At 50.6% G+C, this 23,295-nt stretch overlaps 2 protein-coding genes across 4 annotated transcripts; one reads left to right on the forward strand and one right to left on the reverse strand.

Moving 5' to 3' along the window:
- Nucleotides 1–566: 566 nt before the first annotated feature.
- Nucleotides 567–18,275, reverse strand: ACAD8 (acyl-CoA dehydrogenase family member 8). The gene is made up of 11 exons (XM_082477482.1): nucleotides 18,060–18,275; nucleotides 13,645–13,745; nucleotides 13,034–13,203; nucleotides 12,301–12,410; nucleotides 11,808–11,884; nucleotides 11,351–11,488; nucleotides 7,873–8,008; nucleotides 7,693–7,790; nucleotides 4,318–4,470; nucleotides 3,643–3,745; nucleotides 567–763 (listed from the first exon to the last, which is right to left on the reverse strand). The coding sequence occupies exons 1-11, from the start codon at nucleotides 18,166–18,168 to the stop codon at nucleotides 711–713; spliced, it is 1,248 nt and encodes a 415-aa protein (XP_082333608.1). The 5' UTR covers nucleotides 18,169–18,275; the 3' UTR covers nucleotides 567–710.
- A 94-nt stretch (nucleotides 18,276–18,369) lies between these two features.
- THYN1 (thymocyte nuclear protein 1) lies at nucleotides 18,370–23,014 on the forward strand. Of its 3 annotated transcripts, XM_082477488.1 has the most exons (7): nucleotides 18,370–18,646; nucleotides 20,040–20,221; nucleotides 20,972–21,040; nucleotides 21,411–21,503; nucleotides 22,018–22,113; nucleotides 22,360–22,510; nucleotides 22,815–23,014. In XM_082477488.1, exons 1-7 carry the CDS (start codon nucleotides 18,604–18,606, stop codon nucleotides 22,859–22,861), a joined length of 681 nt encoding a protein of 226 aa, XP_082333614.1. In that variant the 5' UTR covers nucleotides 18,370–18,603; the 3' UTR covers nucleotides 22,862–23,014. The 3 variants fall into 3 exon arrangements, with proteins under 3 accessions (XP_082333614.1, XP_082333616.1, XP_082333615.1); XM_082477490.1 differs by lacking the exon at nucleotides 22,018–22,113; XM_082477489.1 differs by lacking the exon at nucleotides 21,411–21,503.
- The last annotated feature ends 281 nt before the right edge of the window (nucleotides 23,015–23,295 follow it).

A 23,295-nucleotide genomic window follows, 5' to 3' on the forward strand; every position in this document is an offset into this window, starting at 1 on the left:
TTAAAAAGAGGAGCAAAAAAGCAAAAACTCAGAAAACAAATATACTCAAAGCACTTATAAGGAAATGTTACAGGAACTTTGAATACCATTCCCAGACCACATGCTTCTAAAACAAGTATTCACAGTTCCAAATATCTCAGCCCTTGATATTCAGATAGTCCAGAAGTGCAGATACGCCCTAAATCACAGCTCAGAAGGATTTCCAAACACTCATTTCATCATGATTTACATTCAGAGGAGGAGTTGCTGCAAAGGAAGAGCAGCCCACAGAAACCTTCTGCATCTTTAGCTGAGGCACAAAGAACAGAAAAAGACAGGAAGACACTTTCTCTCCATTTCTCCTTTCCCACTCCTTTGCTTTACAGTCAGGAAAAACCCTCAACAGAAGTACCCAGATTCCCAGAAGAGGGATCTGGTGAACCAGCAAAAGGCAGACAAATCAAGACTCTGTGGATCCAGGAAAGGACAGTGGTTTGGTGGTCAGTGTTCACTGGTCACCCTCTGCGTCAGGAAAACAAGGCGGCACGTCTTCTTGTGACGTTCCAGCCAGGGCAGCTCCTGCCGCCCTTCAGGTGCCGCCCTCCAGCTGACGCTGTGATGGTGCCCTCGACAAGCACAGCCCCTCCAGCGCGTCCTGGACTCACTGTGACAGCGTCGTCCACATGGAACCACTCGACACTGATCCTCCCATTGGAGCCTCAGTCCAGGGGCTACTCCTGCAGCAGGCTTCTTGAGATCAGTATCCGCATCACCTCGTTGCTGCCTGCAAGAGCGAAAGGACGCAGGGGCTTAGGAGCTGCTGGGCCTGAGAGTCAGCGAAGCTCTGACTAGGGATGTAAAGGGCAACGTCGCTTTTTATCTTGAAAGATGTCAGGAAGTGAGGAAAAAATTTACTTTTAAAAATACCTCTTGGGCTTCCCTGGTGGTGCAGTGGTTGAGAATCTGCCTGCCAATGCAGGGGACACGGGTTCGAGCCCTGGGCTGGGAAGATCCCACATGCCGCGGAGCAACTAGGCCCGTGAGCCACAGCTGCTGAGCCTGCGCGTCTGGAGCCCGTGCTCCGCAACAAGAGAGGCCACGACACTGAAAGGCCCGCGCACCGCAATGAAGAGTGGCCCCCACTTGCCACAACTAGAGAAAGCCCTCGTACAGAAATGAAGACCCAACACAGCTAAAAATAAATAAATAAATAAAAAATTAAAAAAAAAAAAAAAAACAAAACCTCTTCTGAGTGGCATGGACATATATACACTACCAAATGTAAAATAGATAGCTAGTGGGAAGCAGCCACGTTGCACAGGGAGATCAGCTCAGTGCTTTGTGACCACCTAGAGGGGTGGGATAGGGAGGGTGGGAGGGAGATGCAAGAGGGAGGATATATGGGGATATATGTATATGTATAGCTGATTCACTTTGTTATACAGCAGAAACTAACACACCACTGTAAAGCAATTATACTCCAATAAAGATGTTAAAAACAAAAAAACAAAAAAACCTAACCTCTCCTGATAGTAAAAGTGATTTTATTAGGTAAAAAACAAACAAAATAAACAGCAGAACATACAACAGTATATGTAGTATAATTCTATTTTTAAAAAATGTATCTATGGGGGGTGAGATGAATTGGGAGATTGGGACTAACATATACACACTATGTATAAAACAGATAACTAATGAGAACCCACTGTATAGCACAGGGAACTCTACTCAATGCTCTGTGGTGACCTAAATGGGAAGGAAATCCAAAAAAGAGGGGATATATGTATACGTATAGCTGATGCACTTTGCTGTACAGCAGAAACTAACACAACATTGTAAAGCAACTATCCTCCAATAAAAATTAACTTAAAAAAATGTATCTGGGGCTTCCCTGGTGGCGCAGTGGTTGAGAATCTGCCTGCCAATGCAGGGGACAGGGTTCGAGCCCTGGTCTGGGAAGATCCCACATGCCACGGAGCGACTAGGCCCGTGAGCCACAATTGCTGAGCCTGCGCGTCTGGAGCCTGTGCTCCGCAACAAGAGAGGCCGCGATAGTGAGAGGCCCGCGCACCGCGATGAAGAGTGGCCCCCACTTGCCGCAACTAGAGAAAGCCCTCGCACAGAAACGAAGACCCAACACAGCCATAAATAAATAAATAAAATTAAAAAAAAATGTATCTATACAAGCACAGAAAAAGGTCCAAAAGAAGATATTTTTGGTCTTAAATATAAAAGGAGCCCAAAGTATTACTTCTGATGTCAAAACATGAATGATCTTTTTTCTTTTTTAACTTTTCCTATATTTTGTAAGTCTTCAACAATAAATATACCAACATCATCAGTAATCAGAAAACTGAATTTTAAAAGAACAAAAACATTTTCCCTGGAAGAAGGGGGGGTCAGTTGCTTGCTTCATTTTTCCACTCTTTTTAATGCAAAAAGAAACATTAACCACCATGAGGAATGAGTAATCATACATCTCGAATAAAATCAAAGCTGAAATTTCCTATCTATCCAGTAACAAAGTCTGGGGTGAAACAAGTGACAAAGACCAGTGCGCCCATTTTCCTACAAGCGGATGATGGTGTGGCCTGAAATAAGCATATCTGGCTTTTCTCAGTTATTCTAACAGGGTTGAAAGACAGAGTCAGAATGAAGGGAAGTCTCCTGCACTCACCAAGGCTGGAAAGTAACAGCTACGTACGACTGGAGTCACAGAAGGAATGAGGCGGCAGGGTTTGGCCTGCGCGCTAGCAACCGTGCTCATAAACAGGCTTTAGGGACAAGGTCTGCAGCAGAAAGCAGACACTGAAGCCTGTGACTTGGACGTGACACCCCGTGGTGGCTCTCAATGTGACAGGCAGGAGCAACCTCACTGAAGCCTCGTTAGCGATGCAGATTCCCAGGCCCACCCACGACCCATGGAGTCAGAGGCTCTGTGCTCACAAACCCTCCCAGTAGTCCTGACGCTGGTCGGGTCCGAGAAGCATGCTTCAGAAGCCACAGGGAGGCCCGTGCTTCCTTCACATTCCTTCACTCAAAGTCACTTCCCCAAGCCTTTGCCTCATCTGCTGCCTTGGCTACAGCGTAACAACCTCAGCTACCTACTGGCTAAACAACAGTCATGTAATTTCAAGACTTCCACACCAGCGTGGAGTGGAGAAGGCCATGCAGAGCCTGACGCCAGCAGCTTAGCCATCTCCTGCCTGTGGGCCTGTGATCAGCAAGAAGATGCCCGTGTGTGACAATTAATTTACTGAAAGCTCCATCAGCAACACTGGTGATCACGATCAGTGTGTAGAGGCTGGAGATCAAACTAGCTCACATCTGCCCTGGAAGTTACTGTGGAGAAGTCCTGGGACCCCTGACGACCAGGTACAACGGTGAAGAACAGCCACTGCTGCAATTTTCAAAATGCTTTCTCGGATGTTACCTTAGTTTGCGCTGTCTCTATAAATGACAAAGGCAAAGGGCAGGAGGGGGGTGACTTGGTGACTTCCGCGGGGACAGAGCAGGGCCTCCTGGCCCCCAGGCCAGGTCAGGAGGGCACAGCAGGCCCCTCCAGAGGGGGCCAGGAGCAAGGAGGAGGAAGACAGGCAGCACGGGGACAGACGGCAGGGGTGACAGCTCCGAAAGGGAGAGAACCACCTTGGCCACGTTTACCTTCGAGGATCTGGTGGACCCTGGAGTCCCGCATGTACTGCTGGACTGCGCAGTCCTTCAGGTAGCCGTAGCCCCCGTGCATCTGCAGGGCCTGGTTGCAGATCTGCAGGGACACAGGGATTAGATACCTCGGATTCTGGGAAGGCTCTGGAACAGGGGCTCCTCTCTCCGCCCCAGCCCTGATCTGGCCGCCTGCCCTGAGCCAACACGAGGAAGGTGAAGGTGCCAGCCGGGCCAGAGGGGCTCCAGTTCTGCGTGCACGGGGACAACGAGGGAAGTCTGCCTCCTGAGCGAGCCCGTCCCCACCCACGAGGGACTCAGAGGCCTCTGCCCTTCTCGCCTGCTGTCTGCAGGGAGAGGCTGCCCGCCCCACACCAGCTGGAGTTCTGGCAAGCGGCAGATGCAGCCTCACTGTGGAAATGGCTCTGCCCCTGACATTTAAGCATGGCACAGTGCTGTGGTCTGACCCTTCTTCCAAAGGCAGCATCTCACCCAGCGCACAGCCAAACGGCAGAGACAAAACATGATGTGCAGCGGCGTGGAGCGGGTGAAGCGCCAGCCGAGAGCGCCCGCGTGGGCCTCTCCCGAGTAACTGACGCCTCACGCCGCATGCCAGGAGCGACGGCCGGCCCACCACGTGCCGGTCACCCAGGAGAGGCAGAGCATCCCACTCACCGCAAAGCATTCGTCTGTAGCGAAGAGCTTGGCCATGGAGCACAGGGCCACCGCGTCCTCACGCCCCTCCTGCAGAGCCACGGCTGCGTGGCGGATCATCAGCCGCGAGGCCACCAGCCTGACCACCATATCCGCCAGTTTGAACTGCAGGTACTGCAGTGAGAGGAGAGGAGAGAACCAGACGCAGACAGGCTCGGAGAGCCACCTCTAACCGCGGGCCGCTTCTAAGGGGCCCCAGGCTCCACAAGGAACGTGCCTTGTAAGTCCTAAGTCCACTGCACTCCCTGCACGTCAGCATCTCGCCTCCTTAGGAAGACGCTCCCTCTGTCCCTTCCACCCACAACCACTAAAACGCCCACAGCTCTGCCCGGCACGCCCTGGAGCCCCGCGCCCCTGCACACCTCACGGGGGGTGGGCTGGGACCCAGCGTGGGCAGGGCCGGGAAGCAGTGGACGTGGTGCCCGAGACCCCTGCCCTGGCAGCAGCAGCACAGGCCACAGCAGCGCCCCGAACCCAACAACCCAGACACAGCGGGGCGCCTGCGACCCCGGCTCCAGCCCCGGCCCCCCCACCTGCTGTGGTGGCAGCGCCCGTGACCCAGGCAACCCCGGATGTGGCAGAGGTGCCCGCCATCCGGTGCCCCTTGAGGCGACATCAGCCACAGGCACAGCCCCGGGCACAGCAAGCACCAGCACGCCCAGCACAGCGCCTCTGGCAGCGGCGGCAGAGGCGAGAGAAACCAAAGCCCACACTGCAGCACCACCTGCTGGAAACCAAAGGAAAGTTAGAACCAAGTAACAAAGCTCTACCCAAGAAGGTACTGGCTGCTTCAAATGGGCCAGCAGAGGAACAACTGACCAAGCACCATGCAGAAGCACGGTAACACATGGGACCGCAGAAAGACGACAATTCTCCAGAAACCAGACTTAAAGTCATGGAATACTGGGACCTAACTGATGGAGAATTCAAAATAGCTGCATGAGGAAACGCGATGAGCTACGAGAAAAGTCAGGTGGGCAGTTCAATGAGCTCAGGAATAAAACTAATGAACAGGACTACTTTACCAAAGAGACTGAAACTCTTAAGAAAGAATGAAACCAAAATTCTGGAGCTGAAGAACTCAATAAATGAGATGGAAAGTGCATTAGAAAGCTATGGGGAGAGAGCCAACCACAAGGAAGAGAGAATTAGTGAGCTCCAAGACGGAAATCTAGAAATGATTCAGGTAGGAGAGCAGAGAGAGCTAAGACTCAAAAAACGAAATCCTACAAGAGCTATCCTACTCCATCAGGAAGAGCAACAGAAGGACAGTGGGCATCCCAGAAGGAAAAGGCAGGGGAAGGGAGCACAGAGCTTGTTTACAGAGGTAAGGGCTGAGGGCTTCCCTGGTGGCACAGTGGTTAAGAATCCGCCTGCGAATGCTGGGGACACGGGTTCAAGCCCTGGTCCGGGAAGATCTCACATGCCGTGGAGCAACTAAGCCTGTGCGCCACAACTACTGAGCCTGCACTCTAGGGCCCGTGAGCCACAACTACTGAAGCCCGTGCACCTAGAGCCCGTGCTCCGCAACAAGAGAAGCCTCCGCAATGAGAAGCCCGCACACCGCAACTAGAGAAAAGCCCGCGGGCAGCAACAAAGACCCAACGCAGCCAAAAATAAAATAAATAAATTAAAAAAAAAAAAAAAGAAGTAAAAGCTGAGAACGTCCCAAACCTGGGGAAGGAACTGGATACACAAGTCCATGAAACTAAGAGAACACCTAATTATCTCAACGCAAAAAGATCTCAAAGACACATAATATTAAAACTGCCCAAAGTCAATGACAAAGAAAGAATTTTAAAGGCAGTCAGAAAAAAAGGGCAATAACCTACAAAGGAACCCCATTAGGCTAAGAGCGGAACAGAACTACCTTACAATCCAGCTGTTCCATTTACGGTATTTTTCCAAAGAATATGAAAACACTAATTCAAAAAGATACATGCATCCCTATGTTCACTGCAGCACTATTTACAACAGCCAAGGTGTGGAAGCAACCTAAGTGCCCATCAATAGATAAATGGACAAAGAAGACGGAGTATATGTATACAATGGAATACTACTCAGCCATAAAAAAGAATGGAATCTTGCCATTTGTGACAACATGGATGGACCTAGAGGATATTATGTTAAGTGAAATAACTCAGACAGAGAAAGGCAAATACCATATGATTTCACTCATACGAAGAGTCTAAAAAACACACAATAAATGAATGCACAAAATAAAACAAAACCACATAGATATAGAGAACAGACTGGTGGTTACCAGAGAAGAAGGGGGTGAGGGGAGGGTGAAATGGGTAAAGGAGATCAACGGTATGGTGATGGATGGAAATCAGACTTTCAGTGGTGAGCTCACTGTAGTGCATACAGAAGTCAAATTATAATGTACACATGAAACATATAATGTTATAAACCAGCATTACCTCAATAAAGAAAAAAGAAAGAAAAACTGGAACACAAGCAAAAGAAAAAAGCGATAAATCATCTAATCACATCCCCCTGAAATAATTACTTTTTGCATTTTTCAGACGTATCCCTGAAAATGTTTTATTAATATTTATACAGGGACTTCCCTGGCAGTTCAGTGGTTAAGACTTCACCTTTCAATTCAGGGGGTGTGGGTTCAATCTCCAGTCAGGGAGCTAAGATCCCACCTGCCTCGCTGCCAAAAAACCAAAACATAAAACAGAAGCAATATTGTAACAATTCAATAAAGACTTAAGAAAAAAAAAATGGTCCACATCAAAAAAAAAAATCTTTTAAAAGAAATTTAGGGCTTCCCTGGTGGCACAGTGGTTAAGAATCCGCCTGCCAATGCAGAGGACACGGGTTCGAGCCCTGGTCCGGGAAGATCCCACATGCTGCGGAGCAACTAACCCCGTGCGCCACAACTACTGAGCCTGTGCTCTAGAGCCCGCAAGCCACAACTACTGAGCCCATGTGCCACAACTACCGAAGCCCATGCACCTAGAGCCCATGCTCCACAACAAGAGAAGCCCCTGCTCGCCGCAACTAGAGAAAGCTGTGCACAGCAATGAAGAACCAAAGCAGCCAAAGACAAACAAATTAATTAATTTAAAAAAACTTATACATATTCATGTATTCTGTAAACAAAGCAGAAGCATACTCCTCTAAAATGTCGTGCTTTTTCTTGCCAGTCAATGCATCACGAATCTTTTCACGACTATAAGCAAAAATTATTAAACAATTATTGACAGAAATAGAGCACAAGTTCTGGCTGAAATGGGGGCAGAACCCACAAGAGACATCAGGGCCCCACAGCTGTAGAGAATGTTCTAGAGACAAGAGCAAATGCTGGGACACCGGGGAAGTTACCTGGTTACTGGCCAGGGGCTCTCCAAACTGCTTCCGGACCTTGAGGTGGTCTCGGGTGAGGATGACCGAAGCATACGCAGCGCCCAGAGAGCAGGACGCTAGGAAGGACGGTACCAACACGTCAAGTGAGCCAGGGGACCGCGCTGCCCGCCCGCCGCTCCGGCCCCCTGGGGTCCTCACCGACATTGATCCTCCCCCCGTTCAGTCCTCTCATGGCAATGAGGAAGCCCTGGCCCTCGTCCCCGATCCTGTTGGCCACGGGGACAGCACAGTCTTCAAAGATCACCGCTCGGGTCGGCTGTGAGTTCCACCCCACCTGGCAAAAATCAGGGGCTGTGTGGCTGCCCGGGAGTTGACCGCTCAGGGCAGCGTCCTCTGCACCAGGCTCTCCTATCCCTGGACTTAGTCCCTCGAGAACGTCAATGAGGAAAAACAGAAAGGTCACACAAAGATCCGTCGACTCAGATTTTCCTCTTTCAGCACATTAAGAGCATCGACTTCCTAGTGCCCGCTCCACCAGAACCACCTGTCCCCACACAGTTCTCACGGCTCCTTCAGGATCGGGCAGAACTCTCCTCCTCTGTGGCACCTCCATGAGTAAATTCTTTCATAAAAAACATTGACAGTGGAAGGATTACTCGGGGTATGTGTCCTTTTACAAGGACAGCACAAGGATAATAATGACCAAGAGCCACGCTCGTCCTTTGAAGAACTCAGCGCTTTTGCACGTGGTGCCGTAACGTCCACCACGCTGGCCATCGGCTGCACAGACCCGGCGAGGTGCGGGCACTGGCGCATGGGAGCCAGTCACACACACCTTCTCCCAGCTTGGCTGCCGGTGACGTCACCCTGGCGACACCATCCCGGTGACATCACCCCGGAAGCCAGAAATCGGTCCGGGGAGAGTATTTCCACCACAGAAACTGGCAAACACTGCACATGAGGGGCTTCTTGGTGGCTGCTTTTCCCAGGGAGCTGAGGCTCAGTGAGGCAGATCCCGAAGAGCACAAGACCAGACAAAGCCCCCGGGTCCCCGACAGCTGAGAGCCCCACTGCCCTCGTTCAGGGCTCCCTGCTGTGGGAAGAGGCGCTCCGTCCACAGCCTTTTACTCAAGGTTTTTCTTCCAACATGGGCTCAGTCCTTCTCTTCTGTCCATCACCCACCCCGTAGCCTCAATTCCACTCAAACTGTTCCGCGAACTGTGCGGCTGGGCTTTTTAAACCATACTTTTGCTTCTCCTGCTCCCTGCCCGGGAACACTCCCCATCCCCAACCTCCGTCAAAGTCAAGCTTCACTGCAACCTCCTGAGGCCCTGCCGGTCGCCTGAGCCAGCACTGACCTCGTTGCCTTTCAGGCCCCCAAGTCTGAAACCTTCCCACACTGGCCTGTGTGGTCTCCCTGGAACTTACCTCCCATCCAGAACATACACACCTGGAACGGGGCAGACGGGCAGACCTTAACAACAGCCAATCAACGAGAACCACATACAAACAGCTGCTACCTCCTAGCCCCTTCCTGTGAAAACACCTCCCTTCTCCCCTGGGCAGAGAACCCCGCTCCTCACCCCCCAGAGCCCCTGGGAAGCTGCGGCCAGAAAGACCCTCCTCCCCGCCCGCCCAGGACCAGGGGAGCCCTGTCCCGTCCGTCTGTCTTTCCTTCCACAGACTGCCTTCCCACCGCCACCCCTCCTACGGGAAAACGCATTCTTCTGTACGAAACCTTTTAACAATTAAATCCAAGATAAAGCAATTCCTCACACCACTTTCCCATAAAGCCAATGCAAAACTGGTTGTTTAAAGCTCTCAGCTACAAAATGTGCTCAGTACGCCAAGTCGAAGCATGTGCTTGCAGGAAAGACGGCCATGGGGCTGGAGAGAAAGACCGGCTGCTCAGGCCACCACGGCAGCCAAATCAGCCATGGCGACCAGTGGGTGACCCTGCACCCGGCCTGCGCAGCCCTGCCTGCCTCTCCAACTTCATCCCACGCCGTTCCCTTTGCTCACGACCCCCCCGGCCACACGGAGAGGCTCTGGCTCCTTCAAAGAGGCTCATCCCGTCCCCACCTCGGGCCCTCCGTCCTACTGCCGTCTCTGCCCAGAACCCTCACGGCCGGCCCCGGTGACGTTGCAGACCTCATCTCAAAGGACACCTCATCTTCAGAGTCGTCTGTCCCCACCCCGAGAAGCTCTCCTCCATTCACGTCGCAGCCTCCCGCCTGCCTTCCCCCCTTGCCCTGAGCGCTGACGGAAGGCACCGCGTTTGTTCCTGCGCCCGCCCTCTGCCCTGCCGCTAACAGGCCGATTCTACAGGTCGGGGCACGTCCGTGCGGCCCCTGCTCTGTCCCACCACTCGGTACAGTGGACCCCTGCCAGCTGCTCAGTGAATGAGACACCATTCCAAATTCCCCACACATTATAGGACAGGTAAAGCAAGATGAATAATTAAGAAAAAAACAAGCAAAAAGAGATACAATATATATGCTTAAAAGCGAGAGGAGACAGAAAGTAAAGGGAAAGAGACGCTTTTTGTTTATGGAATTTATTTACAGTTTTTCTCCAGGCCCTAACCTTGTCAGCTATGGTATGCTATCAACCGATACCAGAAATATTGATGTGTTGAAATAATCATCACTATCTTTATAAGCACAAACACCAGAATCAGTATAACTTGGTCCTGTAAAATTATGTCAGGCTCCATGTCAGTCTGTCTTATAACCCCAAAGAGACATTCCTAGGATTAAGAAGTCTTATAGCTACCTATCTCATACACCACGTGTACACAGCTTACATAGCTTATAAAGGTAAGACGATGTCTTATAATCCCAGACAAGCTGTGGTGATTCTTGTACCCCCAGGAGTGAGTGTAAGGCTTTGCACAGTCGGTGTCTAGCAGGCCCTGCTTTGCTGTACGAGAGAAGGGGCACTGAACCTCTGAGCTCCTAGCAGCTGCAAAGGATCAGGAAGGTCGTGAAGGGACGAATGGGGATCCGGGGAGCCAGGAGAGGAGAGGTAGATTAGGGGCCATCTCATTACTGACTTCTCTCCAAAAGCCCCAACTCTAACAGTACCTGCTGGAGGTGGAGGCCAGGCACCTGGCATGGCCCACCTGACTAGATCCCACCCTCATTACCAGTGACAGTTACATAACCACAGGTCTACTGTTCATGGCCTGACTACTTCTTAATCCTAAAAACGTCTTCCCGAAGCCTATGGAAACACTCTTCCTCTTACATTACTGAAAGACCCACAATCGCTTCCAGTGAGTTTTACTGTATTTTTATTTGGAGAAGAAAAGTGGCCCATATGTTTTTCATTGCTGAGACCTCTAGTCTTCTGTAAGCATTTCCTCCTGGGGGAACAAGAGGGCATCAAGATAAGAAGGTAGATAAGAAATACAGGCCAAAAGTGGCTGCAGGAGAGATGACGGAGAAATCCCTCCCACTGATGAACTTACTGGCAAATGCTGCCACTTCACCAGCGGCCCAGCGCACTCTAACAACGCCCTATCCCACCTGATACACTGTCGAAACCCTAATTGAAGCAACAGCCTCCAAGGCCAGTGAGCCAGTGTGGAACCCATTTCCCGAAACAGAGCAGAGGCTGGTCGGGCAGAAGCAAGAGGCTCACAACCCGACTCTCCCTGTCCAACCGCACTCACCTTTCTCTCCTTCTTGCCAAAGCTGAGGCCAGGGGTCCCCTTCTCAACAACTATGCACGAGATGCCTTTGGGGCCTGGTCCTCCTGTTCGGCACATGACCACATAGATGTCTGCTTCGCCTCCACCACTGATGAAGGCCTGCGGGGTTGGAGAGGGGAAAACACTGCGGTCCCCCGACGATGGGACAGTGAGAGAGATGGCGGCACAGAGAAACTAAGGAGGGTTACAAAGAGCCTGCACCGAGGCTGTAAAAAGGAGACACTAGTGAACGGAACGAAGTGGCCTGAGACCAGAAGGGAAACAGTGACGGTGAACACGGGCAAGTCGGTGTGAGGTTCCCTCCCACACGTACCACCCCCGGGAATGTTCACTCGCAGACCCGGGGTCCAGGCTGTGGAGGCAGGAGGGGGACAGCCTCCGAGCGGCCCGGGGAGGACCGAGGACGGCATGCTTGTACCTTGGAGCCACTGAGCACGTAATGATCTCCTCGTCGCTTGGCGGAGGTCAAGAGGGAGGCGGCATCACTCCCACTGCCTGTGGCAGGGACGGGAGGGAAGCGGAGAGGTGGCAGAGAGCTTGGGAAGGTAAGGGAGCCCCGGCAAGGCTCCACCTGAGAAATCTTCCCTTATAAAAAACACCTCAGCGTTTGATACTTTAAAATCCACACGGCTGAGAAGCTCTCTATACTTGTGAAAACTGCATACGGCAATCAGACCCTTTTCCATCTCCCATCACACTAGCTTGCAGGGAGCCTCCTACAAGGAGGTTCTGGTCTGCAGCCTGGAAAGATTCTGCCCTAGAGAGCTCTTCGCCTTTTGACATCAGGTCACGGCCATCAGGTACCCTTGGTCAACAACGGCTACGTGTGCCGGGGGCTGAGAAGGCACACCCCGTGATTTCCCATGAGTCACACCTCCCGCTGCACCTCATCGGCAGCACGGCAAACCCACCTGGTTCAGTGAGGCAGTAGGAAGCAAACTTCTCCATGGTACAGAGTGGAGGGCAAAACCTGTGCCTCTGTTCCTCACTTCCAAAGGTATCAATCATCCAGGCACACATGCTGACAGGTACACCAAGAAGAGACATTGACAGAGATAAAGACGGAAAGAAAAAAAGAAAAGGAAATTTGAGGGGGGAGGGGAATGGGGAAAGAGAACAAAGGCAGCAAAGTAGAGTGAAGCAGAACAGAGTGGGAAGGGAAAAGTCACAATTGAGAAGATTCATCTTTAAAGCAAAGGCCTGGATTAACACATATTCCTGGAACACGTACTACCCAGACGTACCCAGGGCCAAGGTATTTCTCACCTGGATGCTGTTCATACTATTTCTAGTTAGGTTAACTGAGCTCCCTAAAAATCAAGGAGTCCTATGTCCTTTCCCAAATTAGTGGAGGCTTCATTTTTGGGTTGAGGAAAAGGGAACAGGCCCCAACCACTCCACTGGAGAAGCCTGTTTGGTACCAGGTCAATCTGGAATTTGGGAGAAGGCCAGCATTCTCTAAGCAACATACAAGATGACAGATTCAAGTCCAACAGGGAGCAGCAGAGCCAAGTGTGAACTTTTAACTGTCTAGTCCTTCAAGGACAGCCAACCTGAGAAGAGAAACCTTCTCCCTGTTGATATAAAATTTCCCAGTCAACCCGCATGAGCACGTCACTGTGCTTCCCCACCTTGGCCACTCACTTGTGGATGCTTATGTAGGCTGTGGTGCTGGTGCAGCCTGTGGCCAAGGCTTCAAAGATGACAGAGGTGTCGAGCCGTGACAGTCCAGACCCTCCTACGTCTGTTCGTACGTAAATCCCCCCGAAGCCCAGCTGGGCTGCCTTCCGCATCACGTCCACTGGGAACAGCTCCTGCGCACACAGAGGGCAGGGTCATCGGCAAGTGATTCACAGACGGCCTTTTCTTTAGAGGGCACAAGGAAGGGTCAAGACGCTTGCACTCGGGAGAGAGTAGGGGGTCTCTTAACTCAACATGCCTTTTGTCATCTATATAGTGGAACCAGTTAAAATGCATTCTGTAAGGACTGGTTTCTGGCATGAAAGTTTCTTTTTATTATCAATAGAATTGCCTTGGTTTAAGAGTACCCAAATCTTTGTGCAATTAAAAAAAATGATATCTACAGGATGCGGAAGATGCTTTCCAGGAAAGGAATCACACCACTCCTGGAATTTGCATTCGCTGTGAGAGTTTTAGGTGGAGAATAAATACTGAACAATCTGGGTCATAAGGAGGAGATAAGGGTCACTGAGTGAGGCATCTGTGGGAACATCCAGCACAAGGAAAACCCGCACCTTCTGGTCCCACTCCGCCATGTTTGGCGCCATCTCCCGGGCAGCAAAGTCAAAGGCCACTTTCTGGAACTCTTTCTGCTCTTCGTTTAGTCCCGTAGAAGCTGTGGGCGAGGCGGCATTTACTCGGAGCCAGGACAGGGGTCAGGGAAGTGTACTGCAAGCAAGAAGCGCCACGAAGCCCGGGCCGGCAGTGGGCCTACGAGAGCATTCCCACACGGCACACCACCTCTAGCACCCACCGTCAATCAGCGTCTTGATAGAGCATCACCTGCTTCCTTCCTTCTTTACTCCCAGACAGACTGGCTGACTTCATTTACCTTGTTACTTATTCTTTCAATACTCATCTTTATCTCTTCCTCCTCATGAATCCACATTAAAGGAATAATAAACACACACTGACCCTCAAAATTTTGATGAACATTTTTTTCCTTCAGGATGTCCTGCGTTCTCTGTATTGGAATCTGTGCGTATTTGTCTACCAGCTACAACATATTCATTTTAAAAGATCAGTCAGGAAAGGAAGATACGGTACTCTGGCTTACCTTTCAAATTAAGGAAAAGATCCTGTAACAAAGCTGTGCATTTGACAGTCACTGATAACAATGATAATGAGTCTTCCAGTGTTGAAAACATGGCTAAGGCCTTCCTAAATCCGTCTTCACCTAATGGATTCAGAATTTTTAGAATATTTTCTTTCCTAACTGTTAATGCCGTGACTTTGGGTAACTCCTTCACTTCCAGGTCTAAGCTACTTAAAAGCTAAGGAAATGAACTGACTGAGCGATACCAACAGACAGGTAGTGGAGCTTCATCAGGACAAGTTTCTCTAGAACCTCAAACATTTTGTAAAAGACTATACTATTCCAGTATTTCATTGGAGGTGATACTCTTTAGGAGAAAGATATCTGCATCAGCCTACGTGAAATAGTGACCACTCAATTCACAGTGTCATTACTTTACAACTTTTCTTTAAATAGCCAGTTCCCCGAATGACACGAACACTATTTATTTGCTATGTTTTTTTTTCAAACACTGTGCAGAATGAGATAGGACTCAACTGGAAAGCAGAGCGACAGGCCACCTAGCTGGTCATGTGGGCCTGAAATATTTTTCCCGTTTTGCAAGGTGATAAGACTTTCAGCTAGAGGCAGGCCACAAGCTAAAAGGGAAGAACCTAAGCAAAGCTCCTGTGAAAAACCACAACCTTTTGGGGACCGTGTAGAGAATCTAGAAAAGGATGGACCATGAATCCTGGGAGCCACCATGCAGAAGGGTCAGCAACCTGCACAGGGTGACAGACTTACGCTGCTCACATTATCTTTCTTTTGTTTTCTTAGGACTGCCGTTTTGAAGGGACCGCCTGCCTCACATGTGTCTGCTGCAGCTGGAGGCGCAGTGGTGGCTGAGGAAACGTCAGGGGAAGAGGAAGTGCGGGGCTCTGCACTGCTTTCTAAGGTTTCAGCCTTTTGGTCCTGGGGTGATGTTAAGAGCACCAGAGGCGTGGAGGCACCCCGACCACGACTTCCTTCAGTGCCCGACTGTGCTGCGCGGCCCCTCCCACGGAGAACAAGGGCAGGCGGCAGCACGTGTCTCTGGGGTAGGCCTGGGCCTCAGGAGCGGCTGCTGCGTGAAGCAGGACAAAGCTGTCTGTCTGTAGCAGGACCCTCACCAAAATGGGAAACTCAGAAGTGAAGAGTTGTGAGGATTAAAGACGACGCGACCTTGCGAAGTCCAAAGCAGAAAACTACACTGGGTGTTGCTCTCGGAAACGTGGTCAGGGATAAACAATTCATAGTTCCTTGCCTGGGAGTCGGGTCATTTTCCATTCACAAAAGAATACTGACTGAGTGTCTACCATGGAGCAGTGCTCGGGTGTCAAAGATGAAAATGGTCCAGTCACCCAAAGGATGACGTAAGTGGTGAGAAAGCAAACATCTGACTGTACACGGGCTACAAAACTTCCGTCCCAGCAAGAGCTCAATACGTGTCTACAGATATTATTATTAGTATCTGACAGAATAAAACAAGTAGTTCAGGGTATAAAAGGTTTAAGAAGTAGATCTGAATTGCATACAAAGTAAATAAGAGGGAATGGGTGTACACAATCAGATGTACAGGCGCACCTTGTTTCACTGCCCTTCATTTCTCTCTGCAGAATCTGTGTTTTTTACAAACTGAAGGTCTGTAGCAACCCTGTGTTGTCAAATGATGGTTAGCCTTTTTTAGCCATGAAGTATTTTTAAATTAAGGAATGGACATTGTTTTCTTAGACACAATGCTACTGCACGCTTAATAGACTACAGTGCAGTGTAAACGTAACCTTTACAAGTACCGGGAAAACAACAAAGTCGTTATTGCAGTAGCTGCTTCATGACAGTGGTATGGAACCAAACTGCAGTATCTCTGAGGTGCACCTGTATAAATACAACATAATTACATATTTATTTACGATAGATAATAATCAACTCTAGATAATGGAATGCTAACAAAAGGAGAACACTGCTTGGAGAAAAAAAGTGGAAAAGGCAAGTTAAAAAGTAAATTATACACAAGAAAGCATGGTTACTGAGTAAAAATACCTAAGTTCTCAGAAAACATGCACTGAAAAACAAAACAAGACGAAACCCAGGAACTTCCCTGGTGGTGCAGTGGTTAAGAATCCGCCTGTCAATGCAGGGGACACGGGTTCGAGCCTTGGTCCAGGAAGATCCCACATGCAGCGGAGCAACTAAGCCTGTGCACTACAACTACTGAGCCTGGGCTCTAGAGCCCGCGAGCCACAACTACTGAGCCTGCGAGCCACAACTACCGAGACCGCTGTGCCACAACTACTGAAGCCCGCGTGCCTAGAGCCTGTGCTCCACAATGAGAAGTCACCGCAATGAGAAGCCTGCGCACAACGAAGAGTAGCCCCACTCGTTGCAACTAAAGAAAGCCCTCATGCAGCACCGAAGACCCAATGCAGCCAAAAATAAATAAACAAATAAATAAATTTATTAAAAAAAAAAAAAAGAATCTTTGAATGCATCCAAAGGCCAAACCTAGCCAGAGACTCAACAGTTCTGAGAATCCTGGTGCTCAAGGAATGCTTGGGAAGCTGCAGCAAATCACAATGAGGGAGCGCTGGACAAGGAACCAGGGGTTCAAGAGCTGGGTCTGCAACTATTAATTATACAATTTTCAGGAAGTCAGGCCTCCAGACTCCTCCCTCAGCCTCAGGTGCCCCGTTGTAAAACCAGGGGGCTGCACTAGACACTGAGCAAGTTTCCTCATCTGTAAAATGATGTATCAGATATAATGAAAATCATGACGCTCTTAAAATTACTTTTCACATTAAAATATGCCATGAATCAATGAGAAACATTTGTTGATCACTTCCATTAACTTGATATTCTAATATGTAGAATGATACTCTAAAAGGACAGTTTCCTTTCATTTTACTAATTAAAAGAGGATTAAAAAGCACCTTCAACACTGGTTGAAGTTACACCACTAGCCACCGGAAATACTTATATTTAACCAATTTGTTGCCAATCAACAAAGGTGACCTTGCTTACCGAATTCTAAGTGCTAGGATAGGGTGGCACCCTGTGAAGGTGTTTTAGGACATTGAGAAGAAAACTGTCCTATACCTTGGCGTCCTTTACAGCTCTGGATGTCGAGCTAAGGCCCTCAGAAGCTACTCTGCCGTTTTCAAAAGTGTCATTTATTAAAAATTTTAAGAAAGAAAGACTTCAAAAGGAAAAAGTGGTTAGGCGCCCGACAACGTCACAAAGTGTCTGGTTACCCCCTAGGCGGCCTAGGTCCCCCCCCCACTCCGTTACTGGCATCGAAATTATTTGCCTGGTGCCAGGAGACATTAAGATCTGTAAGCTCTGGTAGTTTCCCATTTGCAACAGGTTATTTTTCTGCAGAAATTTCAACAGTTGAAGTGTTTTGTAGTTACAGGTGTTGTTCTATAATTTATATATGGGAGCAAACCTTGTATCACCGGAGATTTTGTTCACCAATCACAACCAGTCCCGGGCTTTTCACATTCTTACTGCCTTTAAAACCGATGGTTGTGATTTAAAAAAACAAAGTCACGAGCTTCCGCGGCGGAGCCCGTCGTTATCCGAAAGCAGATGGGTAACGACGTAGCTCCGAATTGTGAGAGGAAAGGTCGCAGGGGCGGCCTCACAAAACGTACCGCCAGGTTCATAACGCAAAGCACGGTATGGGCGGTCTGTACAAGGACGGACCAGCATCGGCCACGGGGACCGGGCTGAGCCACCGAGGGTCGCCCGCTCCCGGGGCCGCGCCACGTCTAAGCCGGGAAGACCACTAGGCCCGGGGCGCCCGGACGGGCCGACGCGGTGAATGAGGGCGGCCGGGCCGGCCAGGTGGACGGACTCCTACCCCCCAGCGAGCCTTACGGTCGATGCAGGAGACCACGCCCCGCCGGCCGCTTTCGGCGGGGGCCTGGAGCCCGCCGCGCAAGCCGCGCAGCCGCGCCCCGACACGCCAGCACCGGCCCCACAGCATAGCCGCCGCCTGCTCCACTCTTTTCTGCTCGGGCAGAGGTCTGAGCGGCGGTGACCCCGGCCGGTCGGCCACAAGGGCCGCGCCGCACCGCACGCTGGGAGCTGTAGTGCGCGCCGTGGCCCCGCGTGCGGACTCGGGGCGCCTGCGCGAGGAGCCGGGACTACAACTCCCAGAGGCCCCCGGGGCGCGCGCCAAGACTAGAAAGCGCCGCGGGGACGCTGCGCAGCGCCCTGCGGCGCGCGGGGAGGTGGGGTGGGGGTAGCGCTTCGAAGGCCTGCGGACCCGCACGGGTAGCGGTGATTGATAGAGAAGACCACCGGGGGCGCTCAGCGGCGGTCTGTGCTAGGCGGACATACGGGCGTCGGTAACGCGGGAGGATTACGCGGGCGCCCTGGGCGACGGCGGAACCCTCGCTCCTTGGCGCGCGGGGACGCCATGCCGCGAGCCCGGAAGAGGCCGGCGGGGGCCGCGAGGCCAGGTGAGCCGCGCCCGGCTGCTCAGCGCCGCTCACCTTCCGCCCCTGCGCGTGGGGAAAGGCCCGAGTGGGTCGTTTTGAGGTCCGGTGTCCCGAGCCTCCCACCAGGCTCATGCCCAGGGCCCCTCTGCTGCTTGCTTGTCCGAGCGGTAGCTTTTTGGAAAGCACGAAAAGTAGCTGGGATACGGGCTGTCAGGCGCTGAGGCCGGTCACTTACAGTTCCCGCTCCCCGGGGAGCCAGACGAGGAAAGGAAAGGGTCACTGGGGCTGTGAGAGCAGGGAGGGGTTGGGGGGACGCCTTGAGAGGGAGGGGATTTGAGTCTAGCCGTAAAGAATGGGTAGGAACGCGGGATATCCGCGTTGTGTTCACAAGGATGAATGGCATTCTAAATGGAAGAGGAGCAGCAGCAAAGCAACGAACGGCAGAGAAAGTGCTTCTTCGAGACTGGGAAGGGTTCCGAGTTGCCCACAACACATTGTTACTTAACAGCACACACGGTGTTTACAGTGTGCTGATCAAGTACAGGGGAACCCCCAGGACCCTCGGAAGGTTCCACGTTTTAGACGTCCATCATGATGGCATACGTAGGAGCTTGGACTTGGTTCAGAGGCTGCGTAGGATGGTCGTTAAGTGGATTCAGATAGACCAGCGTGGCAGGCCCTGATGTGTGATCTGGGACACATCTTACGGATGGACAGAACACCTCATAGATTGTGTAGACTGAGTTACAGTGAGGGTGGTAACACATAGGGCGTAGGGTAAGAATTTAACAGCTGTTAGTTACTGGGCACCCACTCTGCTCCAGGCACATTTCCCTCACTCTGTAGGATAAAGTCCAGTCTTGACCATGTCTGCAAAGTCCAGAGTAGCTGTTTTATCCAGCTTCTCTTGGCACCTTCAAGGAGTAGAAAGGAGGCAGGCCACAGAGCATACTGAACAAGAAGGAAGAAGTCGAGGTGACATAATAGCTAATATTATTGAGCATTTATGGTAACGCCAGACACTGCCTCAGCCCATTGTTTGTATTATCTTATTTAATCATCAAAGCAAGTCCGTGGAGTAGGTGCCTGGTTTCCTCGTTGGAGAGAACAGCCCCAGCAAAGGCAGAGGAGAGGGTGAGGAAAAGAAAACGTTCACTGACTACTTACTTAATAGATGCCACGGGAGGTATCCTTATCCCACTGAATGGGTAACCCAGAAGATGTCCTGTAAGGTAGACATTCTGGTCCCATTTTTATAGATGAGGAACAAGTTCAACAATGAAGCTGCCACTGTTAGTAACTGACAGCTCCAGAATTTGAGTCCAGTTCTGACTCCAAAGCATGTGCTTTTCCTGCAACAGAACTTTATCTCTCAGCAAGCAAGAAAGTTCTCTTTTTTCTTCTCCTATTGCAGACAAGAAGGGGCCAGAAGGAAAACGTACCAAAACTGAGAACCCAGGGGAGGCATCAGCTAAGGTGGAGAACTCCAGCCTCCAGGAGACTTCAGCCTCTAAAGACTGTGGGAAGAATCTAAGCAGCTACTGGCTGATGAAGTCAGAGCCAGAAAGCCGACTGGAGAAAGGTGTAGATGTGAAGGTGAGGTCCCGCACCTGTCTCCAAAGTGCATGGGGGACACCACAGGGTCCCATCACCCACTTCTTACCTTCGAAGGGTAGGGAAAAGGTGATAAAGAATAGAATCAACAGGATTTATTGCCATCCACTATCTGTTTTGTGAATCTTCTACTTAGGGCAGGGGTTGACAAACATTTTCTCTAAAGGGCCAGGTAGTGCTGTTGCAACTCTGCTGGCATCACAAGAAAGTGGCCATAGACAAATAGTGTGGCTGAGTTCCAATAAAAGTATCTGCAAAATCAGGCATGGGCTAGGTTTGGCCTGAAGGCTATAGTTTTCCAACCCCCGAACTAGGCAACATTCAGTCTTAGGTTGCCTTTCTCTTGCCACCTGCCATGCTCCTAGGTATCTCCCTGCCAACAGTTGGTACACAGGAGGCGAATGTAAATCAAATTTCATAGTAGCCTGGAGAAAATAAAATTAGAGATACTATAGAAGGGATATATAATATTTTAATAAATGAAATACAGATAATCAGCAATTACCAGATTAATTATCCACTCAGCTAATCCTCTTAATTAGCAAGGCTAACAAGGTAACACAAAGCTAACTTCTACTTGCGCAGTATGAGTGGCTCTGTGAAGAGCTTCCCAGTAAGCTCATAGGCCACGCCAGCTGGCAACACCCTATAGGGGAAGGAACTTGTCTGCTTCCATATATTCTTACCAATTGGCCCAGGATTGTTTACTGAATGACCTTATTTCTTGCTTAGTTCAGCATTGAGGATCTCAAAGCACAGCCCAAGCAGACAGCATGCTGGGATGGTGTTCGCAACTACCAGGTAAGCGGGTTAGACAGGACCTCGAGACCCAGGGCGGGGGATAAAAGCCTGCTTCCTTCTGACTTATTCAGTAGCAAAATCTCTTGGCCAAGGTTGTTTTTTCCCAGAACCCAAACCTGAAAATATATTAACAAATGCCTTGATTGCTTTGACTGCATGCAGTTTTCAAATGGCCTGTGTTCCAGCCAGCGTCCTGATACAACTCTGGGTAAAAGGCAAGAATTGAATTGAACTGCGGGGGGTGCAGCGGGGGGCGGGGGGGAAGCTGCAAGAAACAAAATCTCATCTAATAAAAGCAGACTTGATTTCCGGGGGCTAGTGTTTTCTGGCCGGTGGGAGGATAGTTCTTGTTTCTTCTCTGCTGGAACAGGCCCGGAACTTCCTGAGAGCCATGAAGCTGGAGGAAGAAGCCTTCTTCTACCACAGCAACTGCAGAGAGCCAGGCATTGTGGGGCTTATGAAGGTCAGTTGTACAGGCTTAGGTCTGAGTCCATCTGCTTTCACTGCAGGTTAGGGAAACAGCTTAGGTAGGTAACCCTCCTCCCTATCCCTGCTGTCTCAGGAACATGTGACAGGACTGCAACAAGGCAGGCCTTCATTTCCGGCCCCGCTGGCACACACCTCTCTCCATTTCTGCACCTTGGTCTTTCACTCAAAAACAGGCCTGATGATAGCTCTTCCAGGCCAGGAGTTACCAGGATAGAATTAACTGCAGGTGGAGAAACAGTGGTACCAGTAATAACCTTTAATGTTTGGTTTAGGACATACTTTTAAGATTTTTGTCAAAATAGGGTTGATTTCCTCTGCTTGCCTTAGGCTGTGTATTACTTCCAGATACCTGAGCCCTCAGTAGCTCACCAGTGAGACAGATGGGGTAAGAATACGTAGAGTAGGAAATGATAGTTGGACTTGGACTAAAGCCTGGCCATGGAGCTGACTGGACAGACAAATGATTGGAGACTCGGCTTTAATTTCAGATTGTGAAGGAGGCATACCCAGACCACACACAGTTTGAGAAAAACAATCCCCATTATGATCCATCCAGCAAAGAAGACAACCCCAAATGGTCCATGGTAAAGATACTACTATTCTTCCTATTTCACAAAAGAGAAAGGATGGACAGAGAGGGAGGAAGAAGGTCTGGGGTATCTTTAGATCGGGGCACAGAGCCCCGCTGTCAGTCCGGTGAGGTTACCCTGCTTTTGGAGAGAAGGACAAACACTGGCAGCCAGGCCCCAGGACCCCCTGCAAGCAGCTAAAACACAGCAGGCAGAGTCCAGTGGACACGGCTTTCTGTCCCACACACTGTTGCCATGCAGGTGGATGTGCAGTTTGTTCGGATGATGAAGCGTTTCATCCCACTGGCTGAGCTCAAGACCCACCACCAAGCGCACAGAGCCACTGGCGGGCCCTTACAAAACATGGCTCTCTTCACCCGCCAGAGACTCTCGGTCCAGCCCCTGAGCCGAGGTAAGAACGGCCCTTGCCTTTTGATCACAACGCCAGAGGGACGGTGAATCCACACGTACTATAGCTGGTGAGCCCCGAGCACGGTGGTCAAGGTCTGAGTCTGTCTCCCCACCTGTAACTCCCACGAGGGAGTAGCCCCCCCGAGCTGCCCAGGGCAGCCGTGCTCGGCACCTGTCGAAACGCCCCTGAGGGTTCCGAGTGAACGACTGCCGGCCTTGCGACTTGAGAAATGCCTGTCATGACTGCCCTGTTCAGGAGGAGACACAGACCTAATTCTTCCTCTTCTTCTTGCCCTTTTCGGCAGAGGAGTTTGATTTTATTTTGAGCCTGGAGGAAAAGGAACCGAGTTAACGGAGACACGGCTGCTGCAGTGGGCAAGATGTTGCCCCAAAGTCAAGCTTCCACAAGACAAAAGGCGGCGTGGGGAACATGCTGGTTGTGTTCACCCGGGGTTGTGTGTAGACGTCGGGTTTGGGTCCTTTTTAATAAAACATGAATGTCTGAGTTGGAGGCATTTCTTTTAAATCAGCATCGGGGGTAGAATACTCCACTGCACGTTTTTACATCCTCTCGGCCAGATGCAGGGCCCAGTCTGGTGACACCCACTAACATGGATTGTCTCTACACCAGCCTTCCTTGCCCACCCCTGAAGTATCTGGTCCCAGAGTGGGTAAAACCAGCAGTTTCAGGACAGGTTGCCAGACTGGAGTAAAACCAGAATTCCTTCCTCAGCCACGTGCTTGTCTAAAACAGGCATTAATAAAGTGGGTGTCATTGTTCACCAG

This window comes from Balaenoptera physalus (assembly GCF_965194825.1).
Source record: "Balaenoptera physalus genome assembly, chromosome: 10".
NCBI lineage: Eukaryota > Metazoa > Chordata > Mammalia > Artiodactyla > Balaenopteridae > Balaenoptera > Balaenoptera physalus.